This window comes from Galeopterus variegatus, unplaced genomic scaffold, assembly GCF_000696425.1.
Source record: "Galeopterus variegatus unplaced genomic scaffold, G_variegatus-3.0.2 Scaffold2924, whole genome shotgun sequence".
Classification (NCBI taxonomy): domain Eukaryota; kingdom Metazoa; phylum Chordata; class Mammalia; order Dermoptera; family Cynocephalidae; genus Galeopterus; species Galeopterus variegatus.
Genome location: NW_007729035.1, coordinates 58,720 through 78,508, shown reverse-complemented (window position 1 = coordinate 78,508; position 19,789 = coordinate 58,720). Strand labels below are relative to the sequence as shown.

The 19,789-nt window shown below is 34.9% G+C and overlaps 1 protein-coding gene and 1 long non-coding RNA gene across 4 annotated transcripts; one reads left to right on the top strand and one right to left on the bottom strand.

The window, feature by feature from the left end:
• Positions 1–473: 473 nt before the first annotated feature.
• Positions 474–1,946, bottom strand: LOC103599362. The gene is made up of 2 exons (XR_551283.1): positions 1,578–1,946; positions 474–894 (listed from the first exon to the last, which is right to left on the bottom strand). It is a non-coding gene; the product is annotated as an uncharacterized LOC103599362 (long non-coding RNA).
• Positions 1,947–2,953: 1,007 nt separating this feature from the next.
• OTUD6B (OTU domain containing 6B) lies at positions 2,954–19,525 on the top strand. Of its 3 annotated transcripts, XM_008583470.1 has the most exons (8): positions 2,984–3,128; positions 3,763–3,914; positions 6,193–6,273; positions 9,053–9,192; positions 11,004–11,316; positions 13,371–13,432; positions 16,343–16,449; positions 17,193–19,525. In XM_008583470.1, exons 4-8 carry the CDS (start codon positions 9,181–9,183, stop codon positions 17,275–17,277), a joined length of 579 nt encoding a protein of 192 aa, XP_008581692.1. In that variant the 5' UTR covers positions 2,984–3,128; positions 3,763–3,914; positions 6,193–6,273; positions 9,053–9,180; the 3' UTR covers positions 17,278–19,525. The 3 variants fall into 3 exon arrangements, with proteins under 3 accessions (XP_008581691.1, XP_008581692.1, XP_008581693.1); XM_008583469.1 differs by lacking the exon at positions 9,053–9,192 and having other exon boundaries at positions 2,954–3,128; XM_008583471.1 differs by lacking the exons at positions 2,984–3,128; positions 3,763–3,914 and having other exon boundaries at positions 6,085–6,273.
• The last annotated feature ends 264 nt before the right edge of the window (positions 19,526–19,789 follow it).

Here is a 19,789-nt window from a genome sequence, read left to right as displayed (position 1 = left end):
AAACTGATTTTGGACCCAATATGAATCTTTGTAGTAAAAATACTAAACCAGTTTATGGGTATGATAATTCATCTGTACCTCTGTCAGTTTATTTTATGCTAATTTTAATGTTTCCTTGCTGTTTTTTTTTTTTTTTTGGTGGCTGGCCGGTAGGGGATCCAAACCCATGACCTTGGTGTTATAAGGCTGTATTCTAACCTGCTGTTTTTCTTTTACTTAAACAACCCAAAATATTGGAATGTATATGTTTTATTTTTGTCTGCAACACTTATCTCAATATCAAATTTACTTAAATTGTTACCAAACCCAAGTCTGGCTGCCTGCCCCATACAAAAAACCTTGGTTTGGCTTGGCTTGCCAAAATCTTGTTACCCAAGGGCATTCAGATCGTGGCTTAGGCTTGACAAAATCTGCTACCGAACCTAACTCCAGTTGCCTGCCCCGAATGAAAAACAAACAACGTGAAAGTCAAATTACTGATGGAATAGGAAGTCAGCTTTTACTCAGGAATACCAGTGACCTGAAAAGAGATGTTAGGCAAATCCATCTTTCCAGTAAACCTGAGGGAGAATGGCCAGACTAAACCCATCTCAAAGGCTCAGATTTACTGAGGATTTTTAAAGAGGTGGTTGAGGGAATGGAATGTGGGAAGTGAAAAGGAGGGAGGGGGATGTGAGCTATTAGGGCTCTGAGCAAGGAACCAGATGCAAGGTCTTGCCAAGGCTCAATCTGGTTTCTGTTCCCATCCTTGATGTTATCTCAGGGTCTTGCTGGATTTTGATGAACTTCAGGATGGAATCTGTATAGCTTTATTGATATCTTCTTTGGTTTCCTGGGATCTGGATAATTTGTGTCTTGTGGCAAGTTTGTTATTCCAGGCTAACTGAAAAACAACTTTACATTCATGTAAATAATACCATCTTACCTTGAAACCAAGGTTCAAAATATCAAATAACCATGGGAAAGGAGGGAACACAGAGAAATGCATGCTAACAAGAAAACTGTCTTTTAAAATATTCTAGAGCCCATGCATTTTAGGTCCCAACATCGCTTCAGTCCCGTTCACTCCAATAGTATGAACTACTACATGATGCAGTAACTATTGTTTTCCCCCATGCAACATTTACATAAAACAAGTTTCTATCCATCCTCCTCCCCAACCAGTGACTTCGAAGTTTTCTTCTTACGCTATCAGTATTTACATTATAGACAAATTTACTACTTTTTTCCTTTAAGTACAGTAAATAAATTTTATTTATTCATAAAATAAAACTATACTGTTTTCCAGTTTTGACAGTTTAACATTTAGAATGTCTTTACTCTACTTGTCCTTCCACAGTGACAAGCCCTTTTATTTTAGTTTGAGAATACACATATCCTTATCTATAATACTACATGCTAAAAAGAAAAAGTATGTATTTGCCCAATAAATAGAACATGTGGCATACTCTTTCAGTTTAAAACTACACAAACTGAAATTTTAAACCCAGTTTACAAATCTATTTAGGTATTTATTTTTATTACCCTACATACAACAATTTAAACTTAAGTGCTCTTTAACTAGTTCTAATGCTTACCATTAATTCTTTCATACAATTGCCTCCCTACTTGTGAGTTACTTCAGTTTATGTTCTCTGTTTGCTGCAGTAAATCATTCAGCAAACTTTTCAGGGAAGGTTCCTGGTTGACATACTCTTTTAACCTCTGCATATTTGAGAATGTCTTCCAGGTGCCCTTGTACAGAAATGATAACTTGGCAGGGTATATAATTCTTGGCACAATATTATTTTCCCTTAAAACTCTGAAGATATTGTTCCATTGTCTTCTGGCATTTAGAATTGCAAGAGAAAAATCTGAGGTCAGCCTGACTTTTGCCCCTTTATAGGTAACTTGCTTTCTCTGTCTGGATACTTGTAGAATTTTTTCTTTATCCTTGAAATTTAAAAATGTCACCAGAATATGTCTAGGTGCTTGCTTTCTTTTCATTGAATTTTAAAGGTACCCTGTGTGCTTTTTCCATTTGTAGATCTAGCGTGTTCAACTTTGGAAAATTTTCTTCAATTAGCTCCTTAATTACTGTTTCAGCTCCATTTGCTCTGTCCTCTGTTTCAGGTATTTCTATTATGCGTAGATTGCATCTCCTGGACCGGCCTTCTAGGTCTCTCTTTTTCGCCTCTTTTCTTATCTTGATTGCTCTTCCTTTTTTCTCTGCATTCTGTGACACTTTCTCTTGTTTTGCATTTACTTCAGTAATCTGATTTTGTGGACAATCCAGCTTGTCTCTTCTCTGTTAACTCTCTCTGCTCCGTGATACATTTCAAGCTCTCTGCCCATCCCTTCTCCAACGCTGAGGATAGTTTGTTAAACTCCCTTGTTATACAATTCCTAAATCTTTCTATAGCTTCTATTTCCGGCGCTACATCCGTTTCAAGGAGGCATTTTCTCGATTACTTATCTCTGTTCCTTTCTTCTGAACTGCAGTATTATGACCTTGAAAACAATAAACACAACTTAATTCCATAGCATTTGATGCAGCCCAAGGATCCCCACTGATAATTATGGACAGTTTTATTAAAATGTTTCGGTTTTTTTCCTTACCTTTTCAATGGCTCCTAGCAAAGAGGACCAAACACGAAAATTAAGGGAGACCTTCCGCTGCACGGAAAATAAAACGACCCAAACGGCTCCCGTTACGACATACGTCATCTCTGTGCGCCTCACCTCAGGGTCAACAGCTGGAGCGTAGCCCTCCTGCCGAGGGGCTCAAGCGCGTTGGTCAATCAGAAGGCTGCAAACTCGGCGCGCCGCTCGCTCCTCCTCCCCCGCCCGCCCCGTCAGAGCCGGGTCACGCTAGTGCGCACGCGCAGTGTCCATTCCACGGTCTCCTCGTTCCAATGGCTCGGCTTAGATCCGGTGCCGCCTTGAAGGCGGGGCTGGATCCCAGCCGTGGCCAATGGCTCCCCGGGTGAAGGTTGAGAGGTACAAGGTGCTTGCTAGCTGGTGGTGCGGGTTTCTTCCAGCGCGTGTGCTGGGCTACCTGGTGGTCATGGAGGCAGGCTTGACTGAAGAGCTCGATGAGGAGGAGCAGCTGGTGAGAAGGCATCGCAAAGAGAAGAAGGAGTTGCAAGGTGAGGGGAAGAAGGAGGGAATCTAGAAGTCACCCAACCCAGAGAAGGGCGCGCGGCGGGCCGGTTCTGGGGAACCTTGAAGAGCGACTGATCTGAATCCTCCTGGATTTTTCTGTCCCGCGTCCGCTGCCGCGGAGGCCCTGTAGCCCCCCAGCCTCAGCGGCTTCTTCTGAGACCTGCCTAATACCCCCTACCCGCCCCGCCGCTCGGGTGCCGGCCTCAGAATACCTCCAAGCCACGGGCTTGGGCCCAAACTGGTCCCCTCCCAATCCCCCTCTGCCTCCCTTTCCTAATCCTGCTCCAGATACCGACACTTGGCCCTAAATGGGTGCGTTTCGAATTGCCACACGTCAGTTTTGAGGGCGCGGAGAATTATTTGAAAGATTTAAAACCTGCTTCAGTTTTTTTCTTCCTCTTGTCCCCGACAACCCAAACAAATTAAAGGTTATGTTAATGAGAATTTTATTTTTATTTTTGGTCTTAGCTTCATCTAGGTCCTTCATTGTAGCTGTCTGTTATGCAGTGACCTTCTTGCTTCCATAATTTTTCTATAACTTTTCCTCCCTTATTGGTTCCTGTTTCTCATTTTCTCTTACTCTGGGTTTCTGACTTAATGATTTTGGTGGCTTTTCAGCCAAAATTCAGGGTATGAAGAATGCTGTTCCCAAAAATGATAAAAAGAGGAGGAAGCAACTCACTGAAGATATTGCCAAGTTAGAAAAAGAAATGGAACAGAAACATAGAGAGGAACTGGAACAATTGAAGCTGACTTCTAAGGAGAATGAGGTATATGAAATAATGTTTGTCTTTGCCTACAGTATTTGAAAACAACTGTCCATTTCTGTTAAACTGTTTATTTGATAAAATCATAAAATTGGTTGGGAAAGTTACTCATGCTCATGCATCAACTCTCATTAATATTTTTGTGACCAGGTTTACATGGCAGTGTGTTTTTGTAAGGTTGATGAGCAAAGAAAGTACACTTCTTTTCCTGTTTACTTGCCCAAAAGATGAACAAATTGATAAAGTGGAGTAGAGGAAGCTTCACCAAAGGAAAGATGGAAAACCAGACTTCTATTCCCAGAATTACCACTGAATGGGATTGGAACTCCGGCAAAGTTACTTAATCTTCCTGAGCATAAATTTCCCCACATTTGATGATACTAATACTTCTGTTGTCTAATCACAGGCTCTTGTAAGAATCAAATGGGACAGCAAATGTGAAATCATTTTTAAATTATGAAAGTATTTTATGAACAAGTTGTAATGAATAAAATTTTACTGATGTCTAAGATAAATTGGAACATGCTAACTTTCATCATTTTAACTAATATTTATTTTATCATTACAGCTATTGTGTGTGAGAAGCACTTTGTGTAACATATTACATGCATTATCTCATTTAATCCTCAGTAACACACTATGAGGTATTACCTACAAAGTAAATGTAGATAATCCCATTTTTCAAGTGGGAAACAGGCTTAGAGAGATTAAGAATTGAGTCCCAAAGTTATCATAACAGCTGTTAAGTGCCTAAGCAAGAATTCAAAATGAGAACTGTCTTACTCTATTACAGCTTTGTATCATATAGTAGTTTACTGCATGGGTTTTGGATGTGGAGGATCATAGATTCCACAACTTTACTATACTTTTGATAGTTAGAAAATTCTTATGTCTGTGCAAAATCTTATCTGCCATAGTTAATTTTATTTGACCCATTTTCCATATGCTGTTGAAAAGGAAAACAACTTGTCTGTACTGATTTACAGTGGTCTTTATGTTAAATACAGTCTCAATTTCTTTAACTGTTAGCCAGTCATCAACATCCTGGCCTTCCTGTGTAACTTAACATACTTTATCTGTAGGTAACAAGGCATGGTGCTGAAGGTGTTTAATTTGTGTTGTCACAGTTGTGGTATTCCTAATTGTGGTATTCCTAATCCCGTCTTTTCTATTAGCAAGATAGTTTTGTTTGCTCTTTCAGGGCTTTCAATTTAAAGATTTCGTTTTTGGGTTTCCAAAGACAAAAATGTGTGATTCTTAAGCTACATATTGTCCAGCTGCTAAAATACAAACTCCTGTTCTACATTGAACTATTATCTTTTTCATTAACTTAAACTTGTTTTCTTTCTGACCACTACCTAAAATCTTACATCATTGCTGTTTTGTTTTTTGGATGCCTCTCTGTATCTTGCCTATTGTCAGTATGGTAGTTTTTAAATTTTAGGAGATTCCCCCCAAAATCATAAGTTTCCCAATTTTACTTAAGTTGGTAGCCGCTCTTTGAAGTCTATCTGATTTTGATATTTTGATCATTTGGGACATAGCCTTTGGAGACTTCTGTCTTTGTGTGTTAGAGGCCTTGAATTGTTTTAGGTATGTGTCATACTAAAAACTAGCTTAAATTATAGTCACAGTAATAAAATACTGACTACTAATCCTAATAGAAGCCTATCATCTTTTTTCTTATTACAAGGATCATATAATATCCATTAAAGTATTAGGATCAGTTTAATACCTAACGATATGTAAGTTAAATACATTTTCTGCTGCATTTACCAGTTTGTAGATGGAAAAGGATAGGGAAACTTCATCTTGTCACTAGAGTCAAGAAACAGTACTCATCAGGTTCTGGCTAATTAAGATGGAGAAGGGCCTCTGCTGCCACATTTGAGGTTATGAAGGTTGTAATAAACCTATAGCTTACGTGTACTGTCAACATTCAGAGAAGGGAGGAATGGAGTGCTTATGAGTTGGCACTTATAGTTAAGTACAGTATTTAGATTAATGGAGTAAACATTCTAAGAAGGAATGAATGAATGAGGGATGAGCATTATTTTTGAAGAGCTGTAAGGAAACTTCTTGGGAATCGGACTAATTCTACCTTAAGAATAGAGACAGGAGACAAAACCATATTATCAAAAACAGTGTCTAGTGGTAGTGTTCTGATTTGAAATGTGGGATTGGATATATTTGTGATTCTCAGTAATTTAATAACCTAATACTTTCAATAATAATTTAAAAGTATTTTTATTGACTTGTTAATGCTTTTTGTTTCCTTCAGATAGATTCTGTTGCTGTTAACATTTCAAACTTGGTACTTGAGAATCAGCCGCCTCGGATATCAAAAGCACAAAAGAGACGGGTATGAAAGTCATGTCGCCAAGTATATAAGTTAGTGCTGTGTGCTCAGTATTATCTTAGGTATAAGAACAGAAAAAATGACGGCGTTCCTTGTCAAGGGACCTGAACTAACATTTATTAAGCACTTGCTGTGTACCAGATACTATGCTTATATGAAATCGCATTTTGTCCTGACAATAATCCTGTGAAATAGGATTCTTATCCCCATTTTATAGAAGAAAATAGGCCTAAGATAATATAAAATAACCTGTCCAAACAGTTCTAATAAGAGAGTGGGACTGGGAAGAGGGAGTTCAAAGGATTTTTTTTTTTTAAATGAACTTATTGTCCCAGGCTTATTAATTCAGAATCTTCAGAGTGTGGGCCCAGGTGATTTTGATGTATAACCTTGGTTAAAAACTATGGTATTGATTGGTGAAACAAGGATTTGAACCTAGAAGCTAAACAAGATATAGAGGTATACAAAATTCTCAGAGAATTATGCCATATAATGGTTAATTACCATTGAAATGCAGAGAAGGGAAAATTTATTACACTGTGTTAAACAATGGGTTGGAATTGGAAGGAAATATAATTATTTAGGTGTAGGATATTCCAAAGAGGAGAAACAACATGAACAAAAACAAATGTGGGAATGAAATATAGCATTATTGAAGAGCTATAAGGAAACTCATTTGGAAGTAGTGAGTTCCTAATATCAACATTATGGGAATGAAATTAGGTAGGTAAGACCCTTTCACCTTGAAAAAAAGGAAAAGACATTTAAATACAATCTTTTTAGTCCCAAATATTATTTTACTAACTCTTGAGTTTTCTAGAATTAAAATGCGTATTTTAAAACTCACTTAGGGCTGGCCCGTGGCTCACTCGGTAGAGTGCGGTGCTGATAACACCAAGGCCCCGGGTTCGGATCCTATATAGGGATGGCCGGCTTGCTCACTGTCTGAGCCGTGGTGCTGATAACACCAAGCCAAGGGTTGAGATCCCCTTACTGGTCATCTTTTAAAAAAACCAAAAAAACCCTTACTTTGTTCTTATAATTCAGCAGTACGTAATTTAGTAGAGCATGGAATATACTGTCAGACAGATGAGGTTTTAATCTTACTTTGTTGTGACATTAGGTATGATTCTTCTTTAAGCCTCAGTTTCACATCCATATAAGAGGGGAAAATAATACCTACTTCATACAGATATTGTGAATATTAAATATACTATTTGCAAAGCCCTTAACACAAAGCCTAGAGAACGAATGGCTTAACAAATGGTATTAAGTACTGCATAGTATGCCTCTTAAAAAGTTACACCTAAGAGCAGTGCCTTTTTTGTTTGAAAGTTGATTAAGTTGTAAATAGTCAAACATTTCTCATATTTGCCTAAAATTTTATTCTTGATTAAATATTATGATTATGAATTTCACAGAATCGTAAAATTTAGATCTCATGGTATCTTGGAGGTTATCTACTAATGATATGCATTTTTTGTGTGATGGTTTCATTATTGTCATCTAGCTTCTGCAGATAAAAAACGAAGGACAGTATTTTTGTGTGCAAAATAAAATATTTATTGGAATTGCCTGTACTTAGTAATTGATACTTCTTTTGCCTATTTAATTCTGGAAAATATAAGGACACAACTCCTCCCTGTCTTTATCAGAATTGTTCATCTCCTCCACCTGGACCCTTAGGCAGCAAAATAAACAAAAACAAAACTCCCGTACTTTCCTCAAAAATTTTGTTACTTTTTTCCTAAAATACTACATAGCTGAAATTAGTACCTTTTTCAACTATGCCCTCTAAAAGTTTAGTATCTTTTACAGTCAGCTGCTTTAATAGTTGGCAGAAAAAATGCCCAAAGTTTCTTCTTACATTGTTGTATTAATGGTATTCTGGAACAGAACACATTAAAAGTTTATAATACTTAAGAAAATGGAACCTGAAATCATGGCGGACAAATGGGTATTAGATTATTTGGAATCTCTTTTTTGTTAAAGCCATCAAGGAATAAAAAGTCAATTCACTGATGATGTTTATCTTTGAGAAAGATACTACTCTGGAAGAAAAACGTGATGAAATTCTATGAATATTTATTGTAAGAATATTGTGGAATATTGTAGAGTACACCTCTTATTTTTAATCTAGAAAAACATAGGAATGTTTTATTTAACTCAGAACTTAGAAGCCTTTTGGTATGGTGGAAAGAATCTTCAAAGTAGAACTTAGAAGAACTAGGTTCTAAGAATATGAAATTTGAGAGCTGGAATGAGATCTAGTTCAATTTCTTTATTTTAAAAATGAGAAAGCTGAGACCCACGTTATCTCAATGGCATTCTTAAAGTGTGATATAAATCCAGCTCTTAAGATTACTCGAGTTGTTTCTGCTATATTTTTATGTCAGCATGACTCTAGTTTTATCAACAGTATATTTTTGAGTTACATGATATTTTCATCTTATATACTTGTATGTTTTCATTAGACTTCATTGATGCCATTCTATCTCCAGTGGTATGGTTGTAGAAACCAAAGTACCTAGTGTTATGAGGAAATTATACATTGCTGGGAAAAGAATCCAATGGATTTCCCTTCTAGTGCCCTAGAAAGGAAACTCAATTGCTTTGTAATACTGAAGCAAAACATGAGGGAAAAAAATGAATTGATTGGAATTAGTATTTTAGAGGCTTAAACAGTTTTGCAGATAGTGTAAAAGTTCCACTCTTCCAGTCAAATAGTACATGACATCATTAACTCCAGCTCCCATCTGCTCCAACTTTTATTCTGATTCAGGTGCCTGGATAGAAGGAGCTCTCTGTGTTGTCCTTGGTCCCTGCTCTGCTCTAACCAGCTGTATGGCCTTTGGAAATCTTTCTGCGTGCTGTTTCCTCAGAAGAGGAAAATGAGGGGTTTTGGATTAGATGATATCTAAGGTGCTTATTCTTCCTCTCCCCTCTGAATCTTTTTTTTTAGTCTTTTATGGAGTAATAGTGCCATCTTGTGTTTTAAGATTTTATGCCTTTGTGATCCACAGTTGTAGGTATACAGTGAAATAAAATTGTTCATGTTACTACTGTTGTTGTTAGAGTTGGGAGTAAAAAACGTAAATAGGCTTACGTTTAATTAGGGAGATATTATTGCTTTTTATTTAGGTAACTTAGAAGTCACTTCAGGTTCATATAGCATGGCACATAACAGGCAGATAGTACAGGATGTGGCAGTAAGTTTAGTTGAAATTTGCCTTCCCATTTACTTCTCCGCCCCAAGGAGGAATTAGAGCTGGGGCTAATTCCTACTCTTGGTTTACTAAGTCCTTCACTGTAATTTACTGTCAAGATTTAATTTGATATCAAGATTTGTAGAATTTAGTTTGACTATTTTTATTCTCTTAGATTGAAAAGCAGTCTCCCCAAGCGTACAGATAAAACACTTGCATGGTAGAGAATTAGAAAAATGCAGGAAAAGCACACATATACACACTCACGCATACCAAAATAAAACTTATTTTGTAATCCTGCCATCCAGAAAAAAGCACTATAAATGTTTTGTGTATATCCTTTTAGTTTTTTCTATATTATGTATGCATAGGCTTAGTATATATATTAACTATGTACTTATCTTTTTTTGCCCCCGTCTCATCTCTTGACACTTTTCTCTGGAACTGTAGCTCTGTAAGCTGTTTTTATTTTTATTTTTTCTCTCTTTTTTTCCCCTTTCTGTTCTCTTTATAAGCTATTTTTAGCTATGAAACATATAGTTATTTCTGGCTTTTGATCCTTTCTAGTCCAGCTGTCAGGAATTTTTTTCTCTTCTTCCCCAACGTTCCCACTCCACCTTCTGTCCATCCTTCATTGACCTCACCCCACCCCATCCTGGCAAATGCTGCCGTGGGAAGGTCTTAAGACATATGACTAAGGAAAGCAAATTTCAGAATGAAATGTATGATAGATACCATTTTTGTTAAAAAAGTTTTTTTACACATTTTCTGAGTATACTAAATTTATTGAAATGCATTGAAAAACAATCTAGAAGGATATACATCAAACCTCTAGCACGAGCACTGGGATGGCAGTGGTTTTTAGAGAACCTTTAGTCTATCTATAATATTTTAATTTTTTATAAAGCTTGTTTTTATTACTTTATTAAATACAAGGGCACTTCACAAAGTTCATGGAAAAATTCACATTATCTTTTAATTCCATTTTTTCCATGACCTTTGTGAAATACCCTTGTATATGTGTATGTATATACATGCTGTTTTTTTAAAGCTAGTTAAGAAGAGTTTCCGCCTGTACGCTTCTAAAGGCTTTAGCATATTAATGCCTTACAGATAGAGTGATTAGTTAAGAAGCTCAGATTAGCCTGGGCTTAAATATAATACTAATGTGCTTTAAGGCCTAGGACAACTCAGTCTTAAGATAGTACTTTGAAATCAATAAGTAAAGTTTTTAGAAACTTGGTATGTAGGTTTTAAATAGACTTCAAAGAAAAATTTAAGGGCTTGCTTCTATCTCATTTCACAACTAGGTTCTGAGAACACACAGAAGAGTAAATCGTTTGCCATTAAAGGAGTTCAGAGTGTAAAAAATTCTACAAGTGATGAGATGATCAAAATGATAGTGCCTATGGGAGAAGAGAGAAAAATGGCAAAAAGTTTTGAGAATCTTACTTCTCCATCCCCTTAACGAATGAGAATTAGTCCTAATGGTTATGAATTGATTTTCCTGCATTCTCATCTTCTTAGGATAAAAAAGCTGCATTGGAAAAGGAGCGAGAAGAAAGGATAGCTGAAGCTGAAATTGAGAACTTATCTGGAGCCAGACATGTAGAAAGTGAAAAACTTATTCAAATATTGGCAGTTAGACAGTTGGAAATTAAACCGATTCCATCTGATGGCCACTGTATGTATCGAGCCATTGAAGATCAGCTGAAAGAACAGCATTGTGCTCTGAGTGTGGCTGCCTTAAGAAGCCAAACTGCTGTATATATGCAAAGCCATGTGGAAGACTTTCTGCCATTTTTAACAAACCCTAATTCAGGAGATATGTATACTCCAGGTAATTTATTTATTTATCTATTTATGTATGTATGTATGTATGTATGTATTTATTTATTTATACTATGTTTTGTTGTTGCTGTTGGTAGTTGTGGTTGTTTTAAATAAAGTTCTTCCTAGGACTGAGCATAAGAAGAACTCATATAGTTCTTATGAGGAAAAAAAATCACAAGATTTAGGCAGAATTATTTTCTGTAATTTTAATAGATGTTGGTACATTTTGCTTTATTAAGATCTCTTAAGTACTTAACCATTTTGTAGTTAAAATATATTAATCATTTTATATACAATAAAAATAGAAATACAATTAACCATTATTGAAACAAATTAATATTTTACAAAGTTAAGCATGGAAGAAGGATACCTTTGACCAGCCTCTGGAAGTATATGTGAGGCCTGAGGGAAGAAAGCAGAAAATGGTTAGGAAAACTAATTCCACCTTTTATCCTATACTTTGGGAGAATTAATTTTATTTCAGTAAGTTATAATTAGGAAGATTAGTATTCAAGTAAAGTTTGATTTTGTAAAACCAAAAACAAATGAGTTAATAACTTGCTTTATTCTCTACAATATTTTTGATAATTAAGATAAAATATTTATAGGGAGGTAAAAAAAAAATGCACAACTAGCGAATGAGGGAGAGAGCAAATAAAAATATAAAAGGTCGTTGGGGGAGTGAAGAATGGAATGGAGGAAAGTTAGTCCTTATGAGAAGATGGTAGGTTTGGCAGTATCTGTTGTGTGTAGTCATACGGCCAGGATGTATTGGAGAGGGGGAGGTTAAGGGTGTCTTTCCTGTAATGGAGTCTGTCCTCCATGGAAGGTAGATCATGATACAGAATGGATAAGAATGAGCACTGGCAGTCAGTTAGGTCTTCTTTAGTGCATATGATCTCAAGAATGACTGTAGGCATATCTAATTTTGTAGCCAACTGATTTCTCATAGATGTAATATTGGAAACGTTAACATATTGCTATTTTATGTCATTGCTATTTTATAAATAACCAGAATTTGCTATGGCACATGAAACATTTTTCCTTATATCTTGATAAGTGCACAAGAACATAATAAATGACCCTTTTATAATCAATCTCTAGAATGATTACTAACTCATTGAAACTCCCCAACTGTTCTAGTTGTAGGGTATTTTAGAAGAGGTGGCAGTTCATTATGCTGAGTCACAGAAAAAGACAGAAGACTTTATTATCTTTATTCAGTCAACCAAGATTAATTGAAGGCTACTGTATGCCAGGTACTATTCTAGGCACTGCTCCAAACAGGATTTAATGGTAAATGAGACAAACACACACATATTTTTCTTCTTCTTTTCCATAATTCCTCCCCCTCTCTCTGAACAGGAAGGATGCTTCTTTCCCATTTTAACATGCTGTATAAAAAGTCATATACACAAGATATGCCCATTGTAAACTCAGTGATTAGATCTTTTACTTTTCTCAGGGCTGATCTGAAAGGCTTTTCTGTTACTTGGCAAATAATGTAACTGATACTTATGCAAATAACATAAGGGCTTCCAAAGTAACAAGTGGAGGCACTATTTGATGCTACCTCTGGGTAATGTTTTAACTCATTTGTACTTTTACCTTGATTTTCTTCACATATTTCCCACAAGGTCTTATAGTAAACCTGATTATATAGAGGCTACATCTTTTAGTCTTTCATAGTATTTTTTTTTGGATGCAGAATTTGGCTTCAAAACACATGTCAAGATAGTGAATATGGTAGCAGTTCTGGGGGTCATTACTTGGGATAAAGAGAAAGAAGTGGGTTTGTTATGTGGGTGAGGCCCCAAGGCCTCAGGCTGAGGGAGAGAAGCAGAAATGGATTGCTTTGCTCTTAGGTGGAAAGGTGGTAGAAAGCTGGGGTGAATTAAGTTTGGATCTGGGAAGCAGATTAAATTCTAGAGGGTACTGGTAGGAAAGGAGGATGTTCATAACTTGGGCATTTTCATCAGGAATTGTGGGAGCTATAAAAGAGATTTGGTAATATGGGTTATGAAAATTATTGAGTGCTGTATTCTGACCTACTCTCTACAGAAGAGTTTGCGAAGTACTGTGATGATATTGCAAACACAGCTGCATGGGGAGGTCAGCTTGAGGTAAGTTTGTAATTCATAGTGATTGTGGGTTGTTAAATCATTTCTAAATCTCTTCTGTAGTTTTCAGGAATTTTTCAGCTGATCCTAGTAATTTATCTTTGAAGATTCCTTTATATATTTGCTGTTTCTCTACTGACGAAGAAATACGGAGGTAACATTCTTAGGCCTTTGATTAAAGTATGTACCTTTTGGAAGTGAAGCACTATTTCATTTTAAATAGCTCAGTGTTAGATCTATGTGTTGGAGAAGCTGGTGTTAAATCTGCATAAGTCTTTTCATTTGTGCTGCTGCTACTGGCAGTATAGTTGATTTTCTGGACTTAGGAAAGTGAAAGTTTTACTTAAGTAGAATTTACCCTAGTGGCTCAGCTGATGAAAATCATTATTGGAAAAGTAATATCTCTTTTACATCAGAAATAGAAAACAATATTTTTATGTGAAAGTACAGGTCAAATCCTGCCACAACCCATCTATTACAATCGTGTTTTGAGTTCTTGTTTGGTAGTGACCTACTTACTTGAAAGCAGTAGTTGATGTATTAAAATTCATATGTAAAAAAACAGTATGTTCAGTCACTTGTAGGGAGTTATCAAGATTTCTTTATAGCTCTAATTTTTTTTTTTATCTTAGTGTTAACTTTGTTTCATTAAAACAAAATAAAACACTTAAGTCGACCAAGTGGAGATGATGCAGCCTGGCATATTAGAAAGACAGAGGATAAGAAGGCAAGTCCTAGGTTCAGATGCTGGCATTTCTTTCCACTTCTCTGCTTTGTGACCTTGGGGGAGTCTGCCAGTCTCCCAAGCTCAAGTTTCTTAATTATTGAATGGGGATAATAAAACCTCTGTGTATACTTGGTTGAGCATTTGTGAACATTAAGTAAGAAAGGGAGTACATGCGTAAAAGTTTATAAGTGATGTGCCAGATGGATGAATCTAGCAGTATTATTATTAGTAGTAGTATTATGTAATGATGATTAGTCATCATGGTTTGTGGCTCTAAATATTTCATTTTAAGAACTTTGTTGTTTGGAGATGTGACATGAATATTTCTCCAAAGACTTTTTCTTTTAACTGTGCTATATTTGTACTGCTCCACCAGAGGGAACTATGTCCATTAGTTTTATATGCCTCTCCTAGGTCTCTGAAACTGAGGAAGTTTTTATAGTAGCTTTGTGACTACATTAGGAATAAAGATGCTTAAACATTCTTAAAAGGATCATAAGTTTATATGAGTGATAAGACCTAATCAACTTTAATTTGAGAAAAGCCTTTTAAATCATCCTTTGAAGGATGTTTACTCACAAATTCATCTGTGAATTCATTTAAAATAAAGTTGCTGTTTTTACAATAGGTAAATTTAAATTATTAAAGAGAAAATCTTTCTATGATTTCTGGAAAGTTAGAAGAGATGTTAGGATTTCCAGAGCTTGCTTCACACCCTCCATACCGTACTAGTTTTTTAAAAGTATTATTTTAGACTTAAGAAAAATGTGCTTCAAAGAGCATTTCACAAGATAGAGTGTGATATTAAATTTGCCACTGTGCATTGTAGAACCCTCTCCATATTCCTGAAGTAATTTCTTAATGTTCTTTCAAAACCTCTGAAAAGGACTGTGTTCTTGACTAAGTGCTCTTGTAATGGGGCAATGCATAGATCAAGGCACTGTGATTGAAGACTAATTTGTTTATGAATTTAGGCTCTAGAACCAGACTTCCTCAGTTCATTTAATTTCCTAATGCTTGACTTCAACAAGTCTCTTAACCTTTCTCTGTCTCAGATTCTAGGTCTTTAAAATAACAGTAGTACCTATCCTGCAAAGACAGTGTGAGGATTGAGTGAATCAATAAAGTTCTTAGAATGCTTGGTCATAGTAGTCTAAAAAAATTAGCATAAATATTTATTATTAACTACTCATCAGGCTTTAAGCTCCAATTTTGTATCATGAAATTACTTAAAATTCTGTGATGTGTTAATCAGATGGAAATTCCTTGAAAGAGCAATGCAATTCATACATATATAACATTCTGCTTTTGCCTTGAAAATTATAGAACAATGGTTCTCAAAACTGGTTGTACATTAGAATCATGTGAAAAGCTTTTAAAAAAATAAACCTCTTCTGCCCTGCCTCTCCTACCCCCCCCCCCCCCCCCCCCCCCCCCCCTCAATCTGGCTGTGGGCCTGAATCTATACCTGGCCATTGTTATTTTATTGGTGATCACTGCCCTTTATACAATCACAGGTGAGTTCATTCAAACGAACTAGCTCAAGGCCAGCTTGAGGTTAGGCACTCATGAAAGATAAAAGGAGGTAGGAGACATGATTTCTGCTGTTGAAGAGGAGAGAAACACCGAGGAAAGAGTTTGAGAATGGAGTATTTGGTTGGTCCCCACTCAAAGACCCTACAAGTTATAGGATTGGTCTCAGAAAGCTCCAGTGTACTGGAATAGTCAGAACAACTTCTTAGAGGAGGTGGGGCAAAGCTTGGTTCTGCAGGTCGTAATAACTTCGTATAGCATACATTATACGAAGTTATACGACTGGTGCTTGAGCAATGGTATTTTAAAAATTTTTATTATGGAAAATTTTAAGCATGTTCAAAACTAGAGAGACTAGTATAATAAACCCAATCTTCCCCATCACCCCACTTTATTAACTGTGGCTTTGATACTTTTACAAAGCTGTTATGCAGCCAGGGCTTGAGAAACTTCTGCATTTGGTTTAATAAATATTATATTTTTTGTTTACTCAACAAATATATATTAAGTTCCCACTGTGTGCTAGGCTCTCAGTGTACAGTGATGAATGGAGCACATCCTTGCTCTGACTGGTTGCTGTGTTCATGTGTACTTCAGTAGTTTATGAATATTTACATTTTTATTTTCCTAATACATTTTTTTTTCACTATTAGCTAAGAGCTCTGTCTCACATTTTACAAACACCAATAGAGGTAATACAGGCAGATTCTCCTCCTATTGTTGTTGGCGAAGAATACCAAAAAAAACCATTAATACTTGTGTAAGTACCTAGAAACTTTTTACTGTTTTATTTTTCATAATTAAGACAGAAAGGAATATAAAAAGATTTCAGGTTGTTTATGTTGATTAATCAAAACAACGATCTTCACCTGAATTAACTCTGCTTATTTTATGTTAAAGGCAATTATAGAACTAGAAAGAATTGTCAAAATAAGTGATTTAGATATTTTTTTAAACCTCTAGTGGTTTATTCTTGTATATGAGTTAAGAATAATGTTATTTTTAAAGGTTACAAAATTTTAGGACTAGTTTGTAGATTGTTTTGGTTTGGCATTAATAATGATAAAAGTTTCAAGTGTAAAAGTTGAAGTATATTCATGCTGTCTGTTAATTACTAAAAACTTTTTTCCTTCATATTGTGAAAATATTTTACATGATTGAGAAATCTCCTCTGAAATACAGCATAGAGGGTTTGCCTTTGGCTTTAATGTTTATTAGCTAAACCTACTAAGGTAGTCACAAATGTCTGGGATTTAGGTGATGATTTAAGCAGTATTGAGCACTCAGCATCTCAGCCTTTCCATTTTCCCTCCAGTAATTGAACCAGATCTTGCTGACTGCTAATACTTTTCAAATGGTGTTGAACTCTTAATTAATATGTCCATGTAGTCTATTGAATGATACTCCTCTGGACTGAGTCACTGGTTTTTATACATAATAAGCATTTAAATACAATAAGTTACTTTTGCCAAAACTACTCATTTCTTCTTTTTTTTATTTCAGATATATGAGACATGCATATGGCTTAGGAGAACATTACAATTCTGTTACACAGTTGGTGAACACAGCTACTGAAAATTGCAGCTAGTTTACAAAATGTTACACAATTATGTTTTAGTACAATGTGCTGATCTGAGTATTTCTACCAAGTGCTGGATTGTTCTAAATGCTACTGAAAAACACAACTACCTTAAATCAGTTTTATGGCAAAGCTACTAACAGGCTTTTTAGAAATGTGTCAGAGATAAACTTTAATCAATGTCCTCTTAGTGGAATTTTAAAAACTTATAAATCCATTGTGGAGAATATCTTTCGTAGACCAAGATGGTACCCTATTTGCTGATATTTTTATTTATATAGGATTCTAGACATTCTGTTCTGTGTCGTAATAAATTTTTGCTTTAATTTTGTCCTCATTTACTAAAAACTTTCAGAGTAATTATTTCTATGTAATTTTTCTTGAAGAAGTGAAATGACTCAGTCTCTTTGTCATTGCAATTATGTAGTATGGTGATAGCAAATTTAATTAATGCTTATAAAATGAATTTGATTACAGTAACCTTGGAATTGATATACTGAAGCTTTTTATGTAGCCCCATTGAAGTGCAGCTAAGAAGCTTACTTTAATAATTGAGTTTAAAAATATTTATTCAGATTGGAATTAAAGTTTAAAGAAATGAGACAAATTCAAAGGTAAATAGGTGTTCCCTGTCACATTTAAACCTCTAAAGAATTAAAGATTAGCCTTTTATTTCTGTGTAACTTTAAAAAGACCTAACAGATTACTGTCTTTTGAATTCATTTGTTACTCTTTACTGTTTCTCAAACTCCAGACTGGAGTTAGTACTATCATCTGTTGATTTCTTCATAACTACAGATTTTTATATTTTCTGATGTGTTTTCTCTATTACTACTCAGCTGCTTTGCTTCCCATGCAGCCTTTTTCCACTAGAAGCATTTTCTGGACTCTTTTATTCGTTACCTTGTGCAAATTGAGGGAGTAGCAGTGTAATAGGGCCTAAAGCCACATCTACTTAAAATTCTTTTTCTTTTCCCATTTGTCTTATAAGATCTCCCTCTTTTTACTTTATTCTCTAGGATTAGAAGAAAACCTTTGTTACTATTTTGTTAGCCTTATTAATGTCATCTTTACTTCAACTCAAATATGTGAGAATTTTTATGTTTCATATTTGGATAAAGTTGAAAGTACTGTTTGGGAGCCAAGACCAATATATTGAAATCAGTATACAGTGGTTTTCTGTGTGAATGATTTATCTAACTCAGATTTCAGGTTACTCATAACAGTATTCTTTCTGAGAGGGTAGTACCCATATAAACAAAGGTGTTCTATAATCTCTTATGTAAGGGAGTATTATGAAAATGAGACCTTTTTGGTTTGATCTATTTTTCCTAAATTAGAAATATAACTAGTAAGATTTAACATTAAGTTTATAATATTTGGATTTTCACTCCATGAGCACAACTAATTTTTGTAAGTAAATATTGGGTTTATAATACTAAAAATGGACTGTTAGTCTCACATGCCCAATAGGTGACAACGTGGGAAGCTGGTAGGGACGGTGATCAGCTAGTTAAACTGAAGGCATTCCAATTCAAGAGGTTAAAGACCATTTTGCCTGCTATACAAAATATATTCTGTAGTCTGCCATTTTGTATTCCTTGATCTGGATTTTTGGGGATCTGAAATTTATAAAAGAATGAAATTGTAAAATACTAAACACTTTGGATTTATTTTCATGTAATCTGTTACTTTAAAATTAAAATATCAGCATTAAAAAGTAATAATACAAGATATCATGAAACCTAGTTACTATAAACTTCTAAATCTAAAATATTCCAAAATAACTTATTGGTAGATTTTTTTTTCCTAACAAGAAAAGATAGAATTTTCTTGATTATATTTTATTTTTTATTTTTGTTATTTTAAAAAACTTTAAATGGCTAATATGATTATAAGCAAGATTTGTGTGGTCAGCTTCTGTTGTTTCATAAAACTTCAGGTAAATATTTTAGTTATGAGCTAAAAAAATCTTTAAAAAAAAGGCAGATGTTAATTTAAAAGCAGCATATACTAATTTAGTTTGCTGTATGATGATGAACTAATGAAAGTTACTTAAGTTCTCTTTTGTCTTAACTCAGAGAAGTATATGTCAGAGTTCTGGAATATGTCTTTAGCCAAAAATTTTATCCACTAAATTATGTTTACAACTTGTATAAAGCAAAAAAGAATGTGTATAACTATTGAGCAATATAGTTTTGCTCATATTATCTTATGTTTGCCAAAAGAAGAATAAAAGATGAATGAATTTAATCAACATTTGTTTGCTCAAATTGTCATTCTTTAACAATTTTAGAATTTAGAAATAGAGAAAACTCATTTTGCTTTAGAATTTTATCCAGTCTTTATTTTGTCTTCACATATAATTGAGAATAATGACAGTCACAGATTCTTGCATTTAAGGGATTTGGAATAAATATATGAGTGTAGAGTTATGCCCCAAACAGAGTAGAAGGAGATAATAAAGTAATAGCCATTTAAGCTATGGCTCTTAGAAATCAGGTAGAAGATTAGAACCTTT